A 19,904-nucleotide genomic window follows, 5' to 3' on the forward strand; every position below is an offset into this window, starting at 1 on the left:
TTCCCTCTGTGACTTTGGAGGGAGTGTCCACTTCTTGCCAAACCATTTCCAGTGCTCGAATTCTGGATTCCATTCTCTTGGGATTTTTGTTTGTTTGTTTGCTTTAAGGTTTCTGAAATTATGTCTGTTTTCCCCAAATCAGTGAATAAATCAGGATATAAATATGTGATAATTCCTATTCCTATGCTCTCGAGGAGATTTTAATTTCTCTGCTACCATAAACTCACGACAAATACCTGAAAGCAATTCTGGAGCGTATATGAGCTTAACAGTGTGTCAATATCCCTGAGTCTCCCCAACCCTTTCCTAATAAAAACATGCTTTCTTTTTTTCCTTATCTCTCCTAAATCTACTCCTCGGTGATTATCTATTCACATTCTAATCATAGTATTAAATGTGTAAAAATAGAGTACTGGGAGAGTTAGGCTTCATTTCTCCAGGGAACACGAAGGAGTAAAATATTCTGGACTTGGGACTTCCCTGGCGGTCCAGTGGTTAAGACTCCTTGCTTCCACTGCAGGGGGCGCGGGTTCAATTCCTGGTCGGGGTACTAAGATCCCACATGCCACATGGTGCGGCCAAAAAAACAAAAGATACTGTATATTATGTGGGGCTGTCAGACCCACAGGGGAAAAGACATTGGCAATAAGTTGACCAGACACCGCACAGTGGAAGTGCCACGTGAGTATAGAATTAGACTAAGGAACCCTGGGTCCTGGATCCTGCAGGATGTTCCAGTTACCAGCTATTAAACCAAAAACACCTCACAGCACTTAAAAAATTTTTTTTGATGCCAGAGTCTGTGCTTTTAAGCACATTTATATCTCAAAACAAAACAAGGAATCACGTCAATTAAGACCATAATCAATCAATAAAACTTAATATTTTTCATAAAACAAAAATGCTAAATTCTGATGGTCTTATAACTATTACTTATGTGGTTACTTAAAAACCTTAAATCATTTTCATATACATTACCACCTTTGACTTACATATAACTGTAAACTATATAGGGAAATTGATCCCCATTTTTGTTTTTTTGGGTGCACTGCACGGGATCTAGTTCCCCGACCAGCACCCCTTGCATTGGAAACACAGAGTCTTAACCACTGGACCTCCAGGGAAGTCCTTTTTTTTTTTCTTTTTTTTTTTAGATCGGAAAACTGAGAACCAAGGAGATTAAATTACTTGCCCGAAACAACAGGGAGTAAGCAGCAGATCCACAGGTTTTGTTTTTAAATTTTTTGGCTGTGCCACAGCATATGGGATATTAGGTCCCTGACCAGGGATCAAACCAGCACCCCCTGCATTGGGTGAAGTGGGGAAGGGATAATTTGGGTCCATGTGACTTTGACTTTTACACTGTCCAACCTTCCCAAAACACCAGAAAAACTCCCTCATCGTTTTTCTCCCTCACAGATTTTGGCACTCAGGTGAACCCAGTAATGTGGGTGTGTTTCACTAGGTTTTCGTCCTGCACCAGGAAACTGGGGCTGGAACGGTAATTTCTGTCATGTTCCTCACAAATCAATTTGCAAGGTGATGAAGATCTACTTCTGAATGCAACAGTCTCCACAGAAATGAGTTTGGATCGGCAGCCACCATTATGGAGAGAGCTAACTTACTCTTTTCATTATGGGTAAATCTTGCATAAGAGATGCCAGCAGAATGTTTTCAGGAGGCTGTCACCTATTCCACTGATGACAGAATCAGTTCACACACTCATTGTTTCATTCATAAAATGGAAGTTTATTTCCATGTGCCAGGAACTGTCTTGGAGAGGTCCTTCTGCAGACAGATGGAAGGGTCATGTGCCTCCAACTCTTAATTTCTATGAAGGAGTTAGGTACTTGTTATGGGCGGACTTGTGTCCTCCAAAACTCATGTTGAAGCCCTGACCCCCAGTACCTCACAATGTGACTGTATTGGGAATAGGGCCTTTAAAGAGGTGATTAAGTTAAAATGAGGCCTTCAGGGCTTCCCTGGTGGCGCAGTGGTTAAGAATCTGCCTGCCAATGCAGGGGACACGGGTTTGAGCCCTGGTCCAGGAAGATCCCACATGCCGTGGAGCAACTAAGCCCGTGAGCCACAACTACTGAGTCCTCACGCCACAATTACTGAGCCCTCGCGCCTAGAGCCCGTGCTCTGCAACAAGAAGCCACCATAATGAGAAGCCCACGCATCACAACGAAGGGTAGCCCCCGCCCACAACTAAAGAAAGCCCATGCACAGCAGTGAAGTCACAACACAGCCAAAAAAAAAATAAATTTATTTTTAAAAAGTTAAAAAAAAAATGAAGGTATTAAAAGTAACATGCCTCATATGTTTGAGGATTAGGGTTAATAACATATAAAACAAACAGAACATCGCATAGGACTCAAAGCATGAAAACTTTAAATACTGAAGGGCACTACAGTAGAATGTATTTTGTTCACCCATGTTCTCGCATTATTAGATCTCACAAGCGTATAAATTTAACACGATTGCAACAAGTAAGTTTTTTCACTAGTCAATGATTTTCAAATGTATACAGCACTCAAGAGGGCCTTGCCTCTAGGAACAGCTTGCAAGTTTAACAAAACCTCAAGACCACCCACATTCACCCATGCTGTAGACCATGATGGTTTGAGTAGTTCTAAGTAGGACAACCTCTGAAGACCTACTTTGGTGGATATTAATGTTTAATATTCCTTTTTAACATCACTGTTGAACTTCTTTGCCATTTGTTCGCACAGTCCTCCAGGTTTGGGCTGTTTCTGCTTCTACTTCATTCTGAATACCATCAGGTCTCTAGTTGCTTTGCAACTGGATTCTCTTTTTTTTGGCCACACCACACAGCTTGTGGGATCTTAGTTCCCCAGTCAAGTATCAAACCCAGGCCCTGGGCAGTGAAAGCGCAGGAGTCCTAACCGCTGGACCGCCAGGGAAGTCCCATGTACCCAATTCTTTAATATCTTTTTAAAGTGAACAAAAGATAGTTGGAGGGCAGAAGATGAGTTTTATGTATCTCTTTTATCCCACAAATAAATCCAGGTCTGTGTACACTTAGGTTATGAAAGAAAATAACTGAACTAAAACACCATTGGGGCTGCATCTTCCCATAGTATTATATACCACTATCATTCTTTCAATTCCCTCCAACCAAGACCAACTGATAACTTCTTCCAGGAGGTTAATATGTGCAAATATCTGTGCCCTTGTTTTCTAACCTTACCCAAATGTATAAACTTCCTTCCCAACAGGACAATATCACAAAATATTAGAATGCCAGATATTTACACCCTGGGAATGTGATGGGGATAAGTATTATTCATTTAATACATAGCCAGCAAAAACAAGTCTAAAATAAGAAGAATTTTTTTTAAAGGTACTCAAATAAGTCTCAGATTTTAATAAGATCCTCTATAAACACATTTATTTGCTACTGAAAATTGAAAACAGCACATCAAAAATTTTTATTGCAATTCAACACGCTGTTCTAACAGTGCTGTGGCCAAGCCACCCAACGTGGTGTTCTTCACTTTCCTTCCACACAAGTTAATTTGTTTCACAAAGTGGAACTAAAATATATTCAAGTCATTCAAATGCAAGCTACATAGATTCCTTATAAGTTACTGTATTAAGGTAGAAAAGAGATGCAAGAAAAAAAGACATCACAGAACTTATAATATAGGTTATCAAAATATTGGTACACAATCTTTCCCAAGCTTCATAATGATCCTAAAATTACCAGGAAGAAAAAATAGTACAAGAATAAGGTTTATGGCTCCTTCGACTCCGTGTCATAATTACTGTAATACTTATTGTTGTAATAATTCTCATAACTATCCTCAGAAGGATCTCTATGAAACCGGCAAAAACGACAGCTACATCTAAATCTTTGCCCTCTTGACTGAGTCTGGAAAAAAGAATGAAATGGATTAATTGGTTAACAATTTAAAATAATAAATTACTTGTACACCAAAGAGACGTTAACAACCCTCAAATCTAATGTTGGTTGTTAGAAGAGACTTTGGAATATGGAACACTAAAAAAAGGGTCAAAACCAAAAAACCTTTTGGGAAAAATGGATCGAAATGTATGGCTGCCAAAGAATACCAGATTGCCATTTTGTAATGCTAACAGCTGCTGATTGTCAGTCAATAATATATTCCTGTACAACTATAAATGGAGTATAACCTTTAAAAACTGAATCACTCTGTCATACACCTGTAATTTATAATACTGTATAACAACTATACTTCAATTTAAAAGGAAAATTATACACACACACACACACACACACACATACATGCATATATATCAACATATACCTAGTGTCAGTTCTCTGAATGCCTTAAACGTGAGACACTCAACCAGCTGCTGGACACTCTGTGCTCAGGTGTTTTCCCTCTTACTACATGGTATTGAATATCATGTTTGTGACAGCAGGTGAAAAAGTACCAGCACAACATCAAGAGTGAACCTTCATGGAAACTACAGACTTTAGGTGATAATAACGTGTCAATGTAGGTTCACCACTGTAACACCACGTAACTGGAAGATGTTGACAGCAGAGGAGGCTATGAATGTGTGGGTTCAGGAAGTATATGTCCTTTCTGCTTAATTTTGCTGGAGACCTAAAACTGCTCAAAAAATATGACTTTATATATTTTTTAAAAAAGCACAAATATGAACTGATTGCTCCAGAGTTTCTGAGGATTGAGAAAGTCCAAGCCAATTTGCCTTTCCTCCTCCCTCCTCAAACCACATACCCACCCACTTGTATAGTAAGGGAACTTCTAGTTACCTCAACATCATTCTGCCACGGTTCTCTTTCAGAGTCAGACTTCATGGGAAGAAAAAAATACGTATATTACAAACTATCAAGGAAAATTTGGATTACTAATGCTACCCATCTAACATAAGAAGAGTTGGCGTCTTAAAACCCTAAGTGTTATTCACACCCTGCCCTCCTGAGTACAGTGGATGAGTGACCGCTGCTGCTTATCTCCATTTATATTATTTAATTTATTTTGGGGGCCGCGGTCCCCCACCAGGGATCGAACCCTTGCCCCCTGCAATGGAAGCGGGCGCTTGGCGTCTTAACCACCGGACCACCGGGGAATCCTCCCCGCCACCCCATCGCTATTTACATCTTGATTTATGTGAGCGCCCCCCAGCGCCTAGAGTGGGGCACTGCTGCCTACCCAGGCCACAGAAACTCACCCGAGGAACTCCTTTGCCGTAGCGTTTTTTAATGGATTGAATCAGCCGCTCCATCTTATCTCTCCGATCCGTTAACACGGTCCTCACCCCTCTCCTATAGGGTATGTTTTCACCAAGTAACCGCCCAGTTGGTTGAGGTAGACATTCTGGCAGAATGAATGGCAATTTGATACTAGGGTTGAGTGTCAAGTTACTGAGGTTCTTTATTAACACTTCAGACATAGGCTGAGAGGCAACTGAAACAAAAAAAGAAAGTTAAGATCCATTAGTGCGAATTGCAATATCCAGAAGCCACTTATCTCTTGCCCACACTAGGTCTGCTCTTAAGCAGCTCAACAATGGACACTGGAAGTTTCCTCAGGGTGAAGATCCTAGATACCACGGGCATGAACTAGCGTGCTGCATGCCTTGAGAGCATCCTAAGAATCCACTATAATGGGAAACACTTTCTTCTCAAAATAAAAAGTTGTTTTCTTTATGGGACTTCCCCGGCGGTCCAGTGGTTAAGACTACGGGCTGCCAATGCAGGGGGCGCAGTTAGAGCCCTGGTCAGGGAACTAAAATCCCACATGCCCTGGGGTGCGGCAAAAGGAAAAAAGAAGTGGTTTCTTCCCGTTATGGGTAGTTCTGAATAGTAGATGTTTTCCCATGGGGTCAAAAGGTGCTTAAGTTATGATTCCAAGTGGAAAAACATGGAATAGAAACCAGGTATTGACAGTTTTCCCATTTTCATTTGTGTGATTTTTGATATAAATGCAGGGACATAAGGCATTAATGCAAGTCAAAATGTTTCAGTGTAACAAGTTTCAGCAGTTCACCTTTATAACAATTAGAAACAAACCTGTTTTTTTTCTGGAAAATGAACTACATCTATGAAATAGACAAAGAAACCCCAAATATAACAGCCTCTCCCCAAATCCCCTATCCTTAACTAGTATGTCAAAGTGGCTGTTACCCTCATCAGTTCTACCCAGCTTTTTCATGCTGCTAGATCTTTCCACTCAAACGCAGTATTTTGAGAAATCATTCACTCTTGGGGCTTCCCCGGGGTTGGGGTGGGGAGGTCCAGTGATGAAGGCTCTGCGCTCCCAGGGCAGGGGACACTAGTTCCATCCCTGTCGGGGAACTAAGATCCCGCCGCTGCCCTGCGCGGCCAAAACAAAAACAAAAGCAAAAAAACCCACCCACTCTTGCCTCTTCCCATCCGAACAATCATGTAAATTTCATAAACACTAATCTCATACAACAAGGCAGATAGCATTAATTTTCCCTGTACGTGAGAGTATTAAATATTGAGTCAGGATCCATTCAACTTCTAGGGACTTGTGCACATGGAAATAAAGATTCCAAGTTGTGGAATTGTCAGGTACTAAGGCAGATTCAAGGAATGGGAGAAACTGGCCGTATTATATACTGTATTCATTAATTTTTTTCCCCTTTGACCAGGGTTCTATCCTCAAGATGCAGGGGAGGCAGTCTAGATCTCGGGGGCAGAGGGCAGAATATAATGCCAGCGAGGATCCACCCACTTCCTAGCTGCCCAGAGGGTGTTGGTTGGCTCCAGGTCATCTGCGGCCACCTTACACCACCCATCCCCGCCCGAGGTCAGGGTAATAAGATTTCAAATGAGTGAGTGGGTCTGCGAGGCCAAGCCTGGGAGGCCACGCCTGGGATCGTGTGCGGCTCCAAGGAAAGATGACTTCCGCCTCGGGAAGAACCCTGGAAGGCGGGGAACCTAATTAGCAGTATTCCTGGAGCACGGTTTCTAAGCCCTCCATCCTAAATCTTACTACTACTTATTTACATTACAGAGCACACTCACTGGCTTTTATAAACCCGCCCCTTCCTTCAATTTCCTCTGAAAAGCCATTTCCCTCTTTATTAACATTCCCAAAGCGTAAATTCAGCTGGAAAGCCAATCCCAGAAATGTTGGTGAAATTAAGAAAACCTTTAGGTCAAATTGAAGTTTAGGTTGCTTGTTTTTTTTTTTTTTATTTTAATTATTTATTTATTTATGGCTGTGTTGGGTCTTCGTTCCTGCGCGAGGGCTTTCTCTAGTTGTGGCAAGCGGGGGCCACTCTTCATCGCGGTGCGCGGGCCTCTCACTATCGCGGCCTCTCTTGCTGCGGAGCACAGCCTCCAGATGCGCAGGCTCAATAATTGCGGCTCACGGGGCCAGTTGCTCCGCGGCATGTGGGATCTTACCAAATCAGGACTCGAACTTGTGTCTCCTAGTATTGGCAGGCAGATTCGCAACCACTGCGCCACTAGGGAAGCCCAGGTTGGTTGTATTCTTTTCCCTTTACAATTCCTGATTGGAATACATTGCTGGTGGAAATACTGATCGCACAAGACGCTGTGAGCCGCCGTCTAGAACTCTGATTGCTCTTCCACAGAAAATGTCCTTAAAAGGTTGACAGATTCCTGAGCATAGTAAGCAAACAATGCAGCTCAACACCCCTCCCACTTTTCTCCTCCTTGTCCTGCCTTTCTTCTTTCTTTCTCTTTCTCTCCTTCTCCTCTCTCTCTCTCTCTCTCTCCTTTCTTTCTTTCTTTAGAGGAGGGCCCTACACTCCCTGGCTCTCCTCTGCTCTGAAGAGGTTTACTTAACTGCATTTCTCTGTAAAAGACTGAAGTCAGTATAACAGAAAGGAAGGCAGCCTCTTACCTTTCTGAACCCCCCCAAGTCTGGCTTACCTGGAATTGCCTGGGAATTTTCATCGATGGACATTTGAGGAGACTCCAGGGTCCAGGTTGGGTTAACCTCAGATGAATCCATTGGAAGGCTTGTCACAGCTTGAAGCTTCTCCTAGACCTTTGGTTTCCAGTGGAAGGTGATGCTTTAGACTCAAATTGCTACAAAGTAGCCTGGAAGAACTATAGAGCTAAGAAAGAGGGAGAAAAATCCAAGCTGACACACTGTGGTGAGAGAAGAATCCAACCTAAAAGTCTAGGTCGTGTTTCCTCTTAAAAACTACAGAGAAGGCAATCAGCCAGCCTATTTTAATGTAAATGACTAATGAGTAAAAGGAAAAGGCAAGTTGGTGGGCGTAGTCCAATTAGTGGACTAATAGGGTAATTCTTCATCTGCTGTGTATTAAAATAATCATGCCCTCTGTCAAGTAGGCTGGAAATTTTATAAAGAGCCTCTGTGGTTGTGTCTTCCTGAGGTTGCCTTAAAAATCCTTTTTTTTCCCCCCAACTCTACTTCTGGAGATGGCTACTGGTTTGTGAACTGGGCTTTAAGTGTTCTAGTACAGGGAGGAGAGGGCAGTTTCCCTCCAACTGCAAATTAACTCCCAATTAAGTTAATGGCAAGTTTCCTTAGTTTTCTTTGCCCGACTCATCTTAAACCTTTGGATGCTAGTAAGGCAAAGGAGAGGAGAAATAAAGGATCCATTATAAACAGTTTAATAGCTTGGTATTTTATGAATGTGTATTTTGGATCTGTAATTTTAGTTTGTTTTCTAGACTATCAATTTCATTGCCTTTAAGATTTGTGAGCAACTGAAATTAACTACATCTATAAATTGCTACCCCCTCACCTCTCTTCCACCCCCCAAAATAAACTGGTATTGAATTCTGGCAAAGAGCCCTAACATTAACTGCTGATGGTGGGAGAGAAGGTCCTCAGCAGCCCCACTCTTCTTTTTTACTGTCTCCTATTCAATGTGCAACCTCCCTATCTCCTCCATAGCTGGAAACTCTGAAGAAATACCAAAAGCAATCTTGTTTGTTTTTAGTAAAGAGCAAAAGTTGAAGTGTGGATCAATAACTATTTTTGTAGGGGATGAGGAGTAGCTATAGATACGTGTCAGGTCACAACACTTTATTTAAGGGGTTGTCAAAGGTGTGCCCTGCCGAAAGGCAGCATCAGCGGCACCTGGTAACTTGTTAGATATGATTAGAGATGGTTGAGCTCCAACCCAGACCTAGTGAATTAAAGACTGGGGCCCAGCCGTCCTTGTCTTAACAAGTGCTCCCCACCCCCTAGTGATTCCACCTGTGCTCAAACTGTAGCAGCACCTCTTCCTGGCACTCCTGACTGCAGGTTCTGCTCCTGTGGTTCTGCTTTCAGCTGTATGCCCTTTGGGGCAGGTGACCTCTCCTACAGCAGTCTCAGAGAACCCTTGGAGAAGTGAGGGCAAAAATCAGATTGCAAGAGTTTTAAAATTAAGAGGTGAGATTGTGAAAAGGGCCAACATAGACTCTCGCTCAAGAAATCCAGGTTTAAGAAAAAGGTGAGACACTGCTATATTTAAAATGGATAACCAACAAGGATCTACAGTATAGCACAGGGAACTCTGCTCAATGTTATGTGGCAGCCTGGATGGGAGAGGAGTTTGGGGTTAGAATGGATACATGTATAGGTATGGCTGAGTCACTTTGCTGTGCACCTGAAACTATCACAACATTGTTAATCGGCTATACTCCAATATAAAATAAAAAGTTTAAAAAAAAGAAAAAGAAAAAAGGCGAGAGAACCAGAGCTCAAGGGAGGTATGGGATGTAGATGATGGTGGAGTTTCTCTTTGCTTAAGCTTGACAGAAGCTGAGCATTCAGAAAACACAATCCGTGTTTTAAAATTATAACACCATTTTAGTTAACATCTTTATAGTAGGATATATGAGATAAAAAGCCAAGTGGAATGAAGCAATTAGAAAAAAGACTATAAAAGAACTCATAATGAAAACTATCACTGATTTCTCCAGAGATAAAAAATCATATAATGCTTTTTTTTTCTGAGAAGATATATTTTTGAAACAAACAGGATGCTCTTTTAATAAAAGGAAAACTCAAGAGAGAAAAAAAAAAAAGACTACCTGGAATTCAGAAGTTTGATATCAGAAACAAGAAAAGAAGGGTCTGGAGATAAAATCAAAGTTATTCCCTTAGTAAGTAAAGCAAAACCAGAAGCAGATGTAAAATAGAAGAGAGAATATAAGAAAATGAGAATCTAAGATCAGGAAATATGATGGCTTCAGATTCTTCAACAATACCGGATGCTGGAAGATAAGGGAGCCATAGCTTCCAAATTCTGAAGGAAAATGATTTCCAACCTAGAATCCTGTATTCAACCAAATTATTGAGCAAGTGTAGAACATTTTCAGTTTGTCAAAAACATCTCCACCCATATAGATTCCTTTGTCTTGTGGGAAATTAACTTGATTACAAGAACATGACCAGGTAGGCTATTCCAAAGGTTCTGAAACAGAAACGCTAACAGACCATATTTAAAAGCTCATATCACTCAGTTTTTAAAGTAAATTTAAAATGCACAGCAAAAAGCAAGGCAAAAGGAATGTAAACTAACAGATTTAGAGTGTTAAAAACAAGACAACAGGTCCAAAATGGAATTGGTTGGGCTAATCCCCACGTCACCAAACTGAGACTATTAGTTTTGGCTCTCCTGGAAATAAAATCTCAAACCAGTCAATCAGGAGTTGCCTTATCAGCACTAGTTAGGTGATCTGCCACCCCCTAAAGGAATGTAACTTTGTACTAACCAGCCCACTTTCTTGCCTAGTTTAAGTTCCTTGTTCCCATTCCGTTTTGGCTGTAACCAAACAGCTCCGCGAAATTTCTTCCTACCTGCTAGATTGGATGCAGCCCTATTCAAATCGGTTTTTGCTCAGGTAAACTCTTAAACATTTTAACATGCCTCCGTTTATCCTTTACTAGCACGGAACCCTGGAGTCTCCAGACTCATTCATTTCTGGGAAGGGGCATTCAGAATCCACCTAGGATGGACTGGGGAGACTGCACCAGTTTTGCATCAACTTTTTTGCCTCAAAAAATGTCAAGGTTGGGAGAAAGGAACAAAATACAAGTTTAAAACTTCAGCTGAGGGACTTCCCTGGCGGTCCAGTGGTTAAGAGTCCTGGCTTCCAATGCAGGGGGTGCGGGTTCGATCCCTGGTCCAGGAAACTAAGGTCCCGCACGCCGCTCAGCCGTGGCCAAAACAAAAATAAACAAACAAACAAAAACTCCAAAAAACTTAAACTGATTTTAGAAGTCGTCTTAACTTCTCACTGACCTCTGTGAGATTGACTTTGTAACCAAATTTACCCTTTAGGAGTGTTTAACAGTGAAATGGCTTCATCTGCCAGAGGCTGGAGGAGGGGCAAAGTCTTTCAGATCCGAGACAGTATTGAATACTTTTAAAATTCGAATCTGCCTCTAGGATGGATACAGATGATAATCTCGGCTCCACTTTCTCTCTTATCTGTTGAGCCCACCTTTTCTCTCCAGTTGAATGATTTTTTTTTTCCTCCCATGCAACTGTGCCCGGCTAGAGAGCCGCAGGCAAAATAAACTTTTTGCCCTCAGGGAGCAGACAACAAATCGTGAATCCGAAATATAGGGTGGGGTAGTGAAATGTATTCCAAAGAGAGGTGTGGCCTGGTAGAGGGACAGTCCAGGGCTGCCGTTTGGGAAAACTCTCCCAGACACACAGTGAATTACTGCGCTCTCTCGGGCCCTGTTGGGTTCCCCACGCCGCCCCGCACCCCGTGGTCTGGGTCCCTCCAACCGCAGGCCTACCCTGTCCCTGGGCTCCCTTTGCGCTCGCTCTCCACCCCCGCCCTGTGTAGGGAAGCCTGTTCCCACCAGTCTTCCAAGGCATCCGCCCTGGATCCCAGCCGCTGAGGCCCAGGGCGGGGTGCGGGCGTGCAGTGGGCACCCCGGTACCGGCGCCGCTATGGGGCCCCCATTGGCCGCAGCCCGACACACTGTGGCCCAGAACTGCCCCTCGCTTTGCCTCTGCTTGGCCCCTACCGCCCACCGGTGCCTGCCTTTCCCTGGATCCAATTTATTTCTTGAAATTATGCAATGAAGAATCAATACTCCCGGGGGGGTATAAATTAGGGGTTTGGGATTAAAATATACACAGTACTATCTATAAAGTAGATCAGCAACAAGGACCTATTGTATAGCACAGGGAACTCTACTCAATATCTGTAATGACCTATAATGGAAGAGAATGTAAAAAAAAGAATATGTATACCTATAAGTGAATCACTTTGCTGTACACCTGAAAGTAACACAACGTTGTAAATCAACTATATATTTTTAAAATAAAATTATTTATTTATTTATTTAGGTTTGGCTGCCTTGGGTCTTCGTTGCTGGGAGCGGGCTTTCTCTAGTTGCAGTGAGCGGGGACCACCCTTCACTGCAGTGCAAGGGCCTCCCAGTGCGGTGGCCTCCCTCGTTGTGGAGCACCGCCTCTAGGCACGCAGGCCTCAGTAGTTGTGGCTCGCGGGCTCAGTAGTTGTGGCTCGTGGGCTCTAGAGCGCAGGCTCAGTAGTTGTGGCGCACGGGCTTAGTTGCTTCACGGCACGTGGGTTCCCCCAGGACCAGGGCTCGAACCCCTGCCCCCCACACTGGCAGGCAGACTCCCAACCACTGCATCACCAGGGACATCCCTCAACTATATTTAAAAAAAAAAATTTTTTTTAAGAAAAATAAAAAAATACTCCCAGGGGTAGAATCCTGCCTCTGTTATCAATTTTTTAACAATTTAGTGGGCAACATTCAATGACTTTACAATATGACAACCAGCTGGGGTTCAGAGGGGAAGAGAGAAGTATGGGTGATCAATTTCCCAAACTTTGCAGTTTGAATGAAGGTATCTGGAAACATGAAGTCAATTAGGCCTCTCAGAAGAGAGTAGCAAATACTGTTGGCATTCCCAGGTTTGCTTAAGGATGAGATTTCCAGAAGGACATGTTTTCTTTCTTTATAAGTTTCCACGGAATGTGCAGTAGGTAATGCTGGTGGGGCACTGTCTTAAGTTTCCACTTTGCATTTCAGCTCTGGAAATTCAGTCCAGAGAGCAAAGGAGTGCCTTTGCCTTTGTCCCTGTTGTTTCACTGACTTTCTGCCTTGGCTTCTCCTTAGGAGAAAGGGAATCCAGAGACAGGATTGTGGTCTTTCCTTTGTCTACCCCTGAAGAACCTCCAGTTCAGCCCTTTGTTCACTTATTAAAGAAGGTTTCTGATTTGAGAGAGGGGCGGGGCTTCTAGACCATGCAGTTTATCCTAATAGTTCTTACTTACTTTGTCTTCTTCCACCAGCCTCTTTTTTTTTTTTTTAATTAATTAATTAATTTATTTATTTATTTATTTGTGGCTGCCTCGGGTCTTCGTTGCTGCACGCGGGCTTTCTCTAGTTGCGGCGAGCGGGGGCTACTGTTCGTTGAGGCATGCGGGCTTCTCACTGCGGTGGCTTCTCTTGCTGTGGAGCACGGGCTCTAGACGCGCAGGCTTCAGTAGTTGCAGCACGTGGGCTCAGTAGTTGTGGCTTGCAGGCTCTAGAGCGCAGGCTCAGTAGTTGTGGCGCACGGGCTTAGTTGCTCCGCGGCATGTGGGATCTTCCCGGACCAGGGATCGAACCCGTGTCGCCTGCATTGGCAGGCGGATTCTTAACCACCGCGCCACCAGGGAAGTCCCCCACCAGCCTCTTTTGCTCCTTGCAAATGCTGACAGAGGGCCTCAGGGCTGGTACCCACCAACCATCCCCTCCACCAGAAGGAGAACAGAGTGGGTAGATTAAACACCAGTGCTTTTTAACTCCCCCATAACAGTTTCCATGATGCCAGTTGTCTTTTTCCCTGCAGCTCTGTCTTTCCTCCATCATTATCCCCATTTTATAAGCCAGCTATATAGTTTGAATGCCTTTCTGATTTCAATTAGCTTTTATTCCATTTTATTGACTGGCCCCAGAAAGAAGCACTAGGTCTCATGGAATGCAAGTGTTGTAGAATTCTAGTGTCAATAAATTGCACAGAGTTTTGTTTTTGTTTTGTTTTTGGCCATGCCACGAGGCTTATGGGATCTTATTTCCCTATTTCCCTGACCAGGGATCGAACCCAGGCCCACGGCAGTGAAAATGCTGCCTCCTAACCACTGGACTGCCAGGGAATTCCCCTACTGTCAATAAATTGAAATAAAATATTAGGAATTTGAAATAGAAGATCGTTTGGAAAAGGGAAGTGAAAATAGAGCTAGGAGGTATTGTGTTGCATAACAATTGGGGCTGTTAACCAATGAGGACTCTGAAAACCTGGTCAGAGATAAGAGCAGTGCCATATGCCCCTGTACAAATTGTTCAAATGACATTCTGCCTTGGTGTCTGATTTTTAGAAAGGAAATCCAGGGACCAAGCATTGTTTTTCCTCTGATCTTCTACCCCTGAAGACTGAAAAGACATAAAATAACCTAATTTGAAAATTTATGTATATATATGATTAGCAGATATTTGGTCCTGTGCAAAATGTCCACTGAGACATGTGGTCCATGCCAAATGGTCCTTGACATTTGGTCCTGTCAAAAACGTCCATGCTTCAAACATGTACCTGGGTTCAAATAGCCCATAACTTTATTTATACTTTTGGTTTACAGGATTAAAATACATATATATATCTTATCATGTTTTATTAGTCCAATAATTTTGTGTAACTGTATTGCCAATAATAACTCTTTTTGCCTTGGTAGCCCAGCTGGTACATGGGGTTAGGTAGAAGAGTGGGGTTTCAAATCTTGCAGAAGAGTGGAATTTATATTATATTAACGATGAGTGCCAAGGAAGAGTCTTACAGATAGAGAAATGCACAGAGAATGACAAGTTGAGGATGGGATCTCTCAATGTGTGGTGTATTAATATGTCACTGGGCATTTGGTTGGATGTGTCTGGGTCATTCAGTAAGGGCAGAATTTGAAAGGAGCAGTTTGATCCAGCCACTATGTAAAATAGCAGCAAAGGCATTGATGCATTGATGTAGACATTTTACGTGCATCTCATTAGTTTGGGAGGAGTAAGAATGCGTGTGGCTTTTCTACCACAAAGAAGTAAGGTGCAATAGCTACCATGAGAGGAATACTGGGCATCTAATTAACCCCCCTACAATTATCTCATTAACTGGGCATCTAATTAACACCCCTACGGTTATCTCATTGCTCAGGGTTAATGGGCAGTGTTTCCCTTGAGTGGATGTCCTGTGAAGGTATGATGGCAGTAGACTGGAAGAACTGTCTGCCACTATTTGTAAAGGTTTTAGTGGGTGTGGTTCCTACACTTACCTGCCATTAGGCACGGACTACCATGCTCTTGTCTGGAACCTACTTGTTGGCTGATCCAGCCCAACCAAACTCATGTCCATGAGACATTAGTAAGGTTTTCCCTACCAGTAAACCAGCAACCATTAGTCAGATAGCTACAAAAGAAAAAAGTAACCCTTCTTCTGTTGCTTGGCAGTATGACATCTTTATTTGAAAATTCTCAGCTGAATATGGCAGAAATAGTATACTCACAAAAAGAAAAGCCAATGCTACATTATAATAGTTTTTGTTACCCTTTCCCTTCCTTTAACAGAGATAGGAGTAAAATGAACTGGTGCTGTGAAGGAGAGTCTGTCAAAATGATGACAGTACTCTTATTTACACAATGTGTGACAGTATTTGATATTCCAGTGCTAATACCACATTGTTCAGTGATGGCACCTTCAAGATGACACCAAAACAGTTGACTCAGTAATTCACTGTGCACAGTGTAGTATCGGGTTATCCTATGCCATTGATTCATGCACTAACAATGAAAAGATGAAAAGAGGGAGAGTGAAAAAAAAACAAAAAGAAAAGGTAAGAAGACACTTAACAGGTATAAATGAGAAAGTACTTGCATTTGCATGAAAAAGAAATCTTGACATTAACCCTTCATTGTACATGATGGATTTCGAGATTGCAAAAGTGAATTCGAGATTCAATTACTTCTAACAAATGAACAAGTAAAAAGATGCTTGTTTCACTTTCATAATCACTGTGGCCAAAAGAAATATCTTCTTTGGGTGTGACACTCAAGTATTGATATATGACAATGGAAAGTAACACCCATAAATGTACACCATGTTGTTGGGGCTTCAATCTGTGCCTTTGGAAGATATAAATTAAACTTTTGAGTACACTGTGGAGCATGCGGAAGAAAATTTAAATGACCTAATAGATTATGTTGAGAGAGTGTTTGTCTGTGGAAAGTGGACAGAGGCAGAAGTCCAGAAGCTCCAAGATTTCCAACAGAAAGGTGGAATGTTTATACATCAGTACTTAATAGTGATCACAGGACAGACAACATGGTGGAAGGTTGGCATGGCAAGTTTCAAGAGCTGATGGGAATACATCCGTCATCCTTCAATCTGGAGATTTATTGACATGTTAAAAGATGAACAGCAAAGCAATGAACAATTATCACCCAGGTTATTGGTGGTCACACTCCAATACTGCTACCAACTTCACAGTAATACTGACAAAATCAAATTTGTGTAACTAAAATTGTTAACAGGTATAATGAATATAAAGCCAATAAACAGGCCAATATATACTTGAGAGCAATTGCTCTTCCACTTAAGAGTAATCATACCAAACTTAATGACAAGGAGGAACAAGAAGAAATGTGAAATCCAAAATGCATCATGAATTATAATAAAAATGTTAAGTAAAATTTTAACAAAGTTAAATATTTGTATTATTTAACAAATCATGGACCAAATGTCTCAATGGATGTTTTGGAAAGGACCAAATATCCTGTGAAGATATACACATATATTAGTATAAACACATATTTTGTTTGCTCTGACAGATGAGAGGGCCTAAAAAACATTACCCCCCTCCCCCAGTACAAATGATCATGCCTTGTGCCTGGATCTTTGTTTCTAGTGCCCTTTTCCAGTAAAAGGAACCAGAGCTCCTTTGGGAAATGGCTGATTCTAGGACTGGGGCAGGGAATGTACAGGATAAATTCAGAGCACTTTGTAGGGCCAGAAAGTAAGGAAGTGTTAAAAAAAAAAATCCATAACACACACATCACTAGAGGTATGTAAAAGGAGTACAGGACCCAACTGAAAGAGGTGGAACAATCTGAGCAAAAATAAATAAGTAGTATTGGATTGCAAAATAAATATCAAAGGGAATTCCTTGGTGGTTCAGTGGTTAGGACTCTGTGCTTTCACTGCTGAGGGTGCGGGTTCAATCCCTGGCTGGGGAACTAAGGTCCTGCATGCCATGTGGCAAGGCCAAATTAATAAATAAATACATACACAAATAAATAATTTTAAAAATTAAAAAAAGTGGTTAAAAAATTAAAAAGTAAAATAAATATCAAAGTATAAAATAAATATCCATGAGTCTATAAAGATATAAATCAGGGCTTCCCTGGTGGCGCAGTGGTTGAGAGTCTGCCTGCTAATGCAGGGGACACGGGTTCGAGCCCTGGTCTGGGAAGATCCCACATGCCGCGGAGCAGCTAGGCCCGTGAGCCACAACTACTGAGCCTGCACGTCTGGAGCCTGTGCTCCACAACAAGAGAGGCCACGATAGTGAGAGGCCTGCGCACCGCGATGAAGAGTGGCCCCTGCTTGCCGCGACTAGAGAAAGCCCTTGCACAGAAACGAAGACCCAACACAGCCAAAAATCAATCAATCAATCAATAAAAATTAAAAAAAAAAAAAAGATATAACTCAATGATTGAGTAAATTCATAAATGGAGGAGAAGAGACAAACCTCCCACGCAGAAGATTTCCAAATAATTTATGTAGATTCTTCTCCCTCGAGGAGGATGAAACTTAAGTCCATACTCCTTATGTTTGGGCTGCACATAATGACTTCATTTCAAAGTGTATAGTATGGGAAGCAGGAAAAAGGGAGTAACTTTTCAGTGAGAAACTTAACAAACACTACCTCAGCCAGGTGATCAAGGCCAGCATCAACAGTGATCAATCTTGATGATGGTATGTACCCTTTTTTAAATTTTATATATTTTAAAATTTTATTTTATTTATTTATTTATTTTGGCTGAGTTGGGTCTTCGTTGCTGCACGCGAGCTTTCTCTAGTTGTGGCAAGCGGGGGCTACTCTTTGTTGCGCTGCGCGGGCTTCTCATTGTGATGGCTTCTCTTGTTGCAGAGCACGGGCTCTAGGCACATGGGCTTCAGTAGTTGTGGCATGCGGGCTTCAGTAGTTGTGGCTCAGGAGCTCTAGAGCACAGGCTCAGTAGTTGTGGCGCACGGGCTTAGTTGTTCGGCAGCATGTGGGATCTTAGTTCCCTGACCAGGGATCGAACCTGCATCCCCTGCACTGGAAGACAGATTCTTAACCGCTGGACCACCAGGGAAGTCCCAGTGGTATGTACCTTTGATATGATATGATGAAAATGACACTTTACTTCTGTTGGCTTCCTTTCAATAACCTGTAACCCTTGTCTCATTATGAGAAAAATGAAGACAAATTCCAATAATGCAGCATCCGACAAAATACCTCCACAGGACTCCTCAAAATTGTCAAGGTCATTAAAAAGAAGAAAAGTCTGAGAAGTTGCCATGGCCAAGAGAAGCCAAAGGAGACATGACAACTCTGTGTAACGTGATATCCTTCATGGGATCCTGCAACAGAAAAAAAAGACATAGGTTAAAAACTAAGGGAATCTAAATAAACTGTGACTTTATTTAATAATGTACTGATATTGGTCTATTAATGTTAATAAATGTATCAGACTAATTTAAGATAATAGTAGGGGAAATTTGATGTGGGGCATATGCAAATTCTGTATTATCCTCTCAATTTTTCTGTAACTCTAAAGCAGTTCTAAAAAATAAACTCTAAGGACTTCCCTGGCAGTCCAGTAGTTAAGACTCCACACTTCCACTGTAGGGGGCGTAGGTTCGATCCCTGGTTGGAGAACTAACATCCCACATGCCGCATGGTGTGGCCAAAAAATAAAAATAAAAACTAAAGTCTATTAAAAAGGTTTGAATAAAAGCCACAAAAAAAATAAATAAAGGAAGATAAGCTCATATGTAAATAACAAATAAGGGAGTGGTGTCAGACTAAAATATAAATCATTGTTGCTTCATATACAGTTTTTTGCTAACATAATAATGTTTTGCACCACTGAGTAAAAGCATCCAATAGCAAAGTATGTAATGCCTATTCCCTCCAGGTTCCAGCTCTTGGCAGTTTGACTTTTGCATTTTATCCTCTATATAAAGTCAGCAGTTTCAGCCCTCTCTAAGTTCTCTTTCATCAAGCTGCTTTTACCTTTGTTAGGAGTTTTATATATTTTTCGAATAGTGCTAGTATGTTTGTATTAGAATTGTTAAGTGTTGTGTGGAGTCAAATAGATTTTGAGCGCTTTTTCCTCTTAGCCTCTTAGCCTTGTAGTCCTCATAATAACTGTGTGTGCGTCTGTCTCAGGAATATTTGACCCTGTTCAAAAGCCTTTCTTAAGACATTGGCTTCCACAACACCACATTTTTCAGGTTTCTCTTTTACCCAAAGGAAAGTCAGTTTTTCCTTGTATTTTGTTCTGTTAAAAGGTAAACTAGTGGGAGGTACAAACTATTGGGTATAGGATAGGCTCAAGGATGTATTATACAACATGAGGAATATAGCCAATATTTTGTAATAACTAAATAGAAAGTAACTTTTAAAAATTGTATAAAAATTTTTTTAAACTAAAGTATTTGCTTTTGTCAGATTTTAATAGTCTGTCTCATAATAAATGAGTTTGGCCCATTCACATTTTTTTTTAAATTTATTTATTTTATTTTATTTATTTTTGGCTATGTTGGGTCTTTGTTGCTGAGCACAGGCTTTCTCTAGTTGAGTGAGCGGAGGCTACTCTTCATTGCGTTGCGTGGGCTTC

At 41.7% G+C, this 19,904-nt stretch overlaps 1 protein-coding gene across 1 annotated transcript; it reads right to left on the reverse strand.

Annotated features, from left to right (window-relative positions):
- Positions 1-3,760: 3,760 nt before the first annotated feature.
- DPPA3 (developmental pluripotency associated 3) lies at positions 3,761-7,988 on the reverse strand. The gene is made up of 4 exons (XM_059934939.1): positions 7,907-7,988; positions 5,209-5,444; positions 4,790-4,828; positions 3,761-3,898 (listed from the first exon to the last, which is right to left on the reverse strand). The coding sequence occupies exons 1-4, from the start codon at positions 7,986-7,988 to the stop codon at positions 3,761-3,763; spliced, it is 495 nt and encodes a 164-aa protein (XP_059790922.1).
- Between the last annotated feature and the right edge of the window lie 11,916 nt (positions 7,989-19,904).

This window comes from Balaenoptera ricei, chromosome 10 (assembly GCF_028023285.1).
Source record: "Balaenoptera ricei isolate mBalRic1 chromosome 10, mBalRic1.hap2, whole genome shotgun sequence".
Classification (NCBI taxonomy): domain Eukaryota; kingdom Metazoa; phylum Chordata; class Mammalia; order Artiodactyla; family Balaenopteridae; genus Balaenoptera; species Balaenoptera ricei.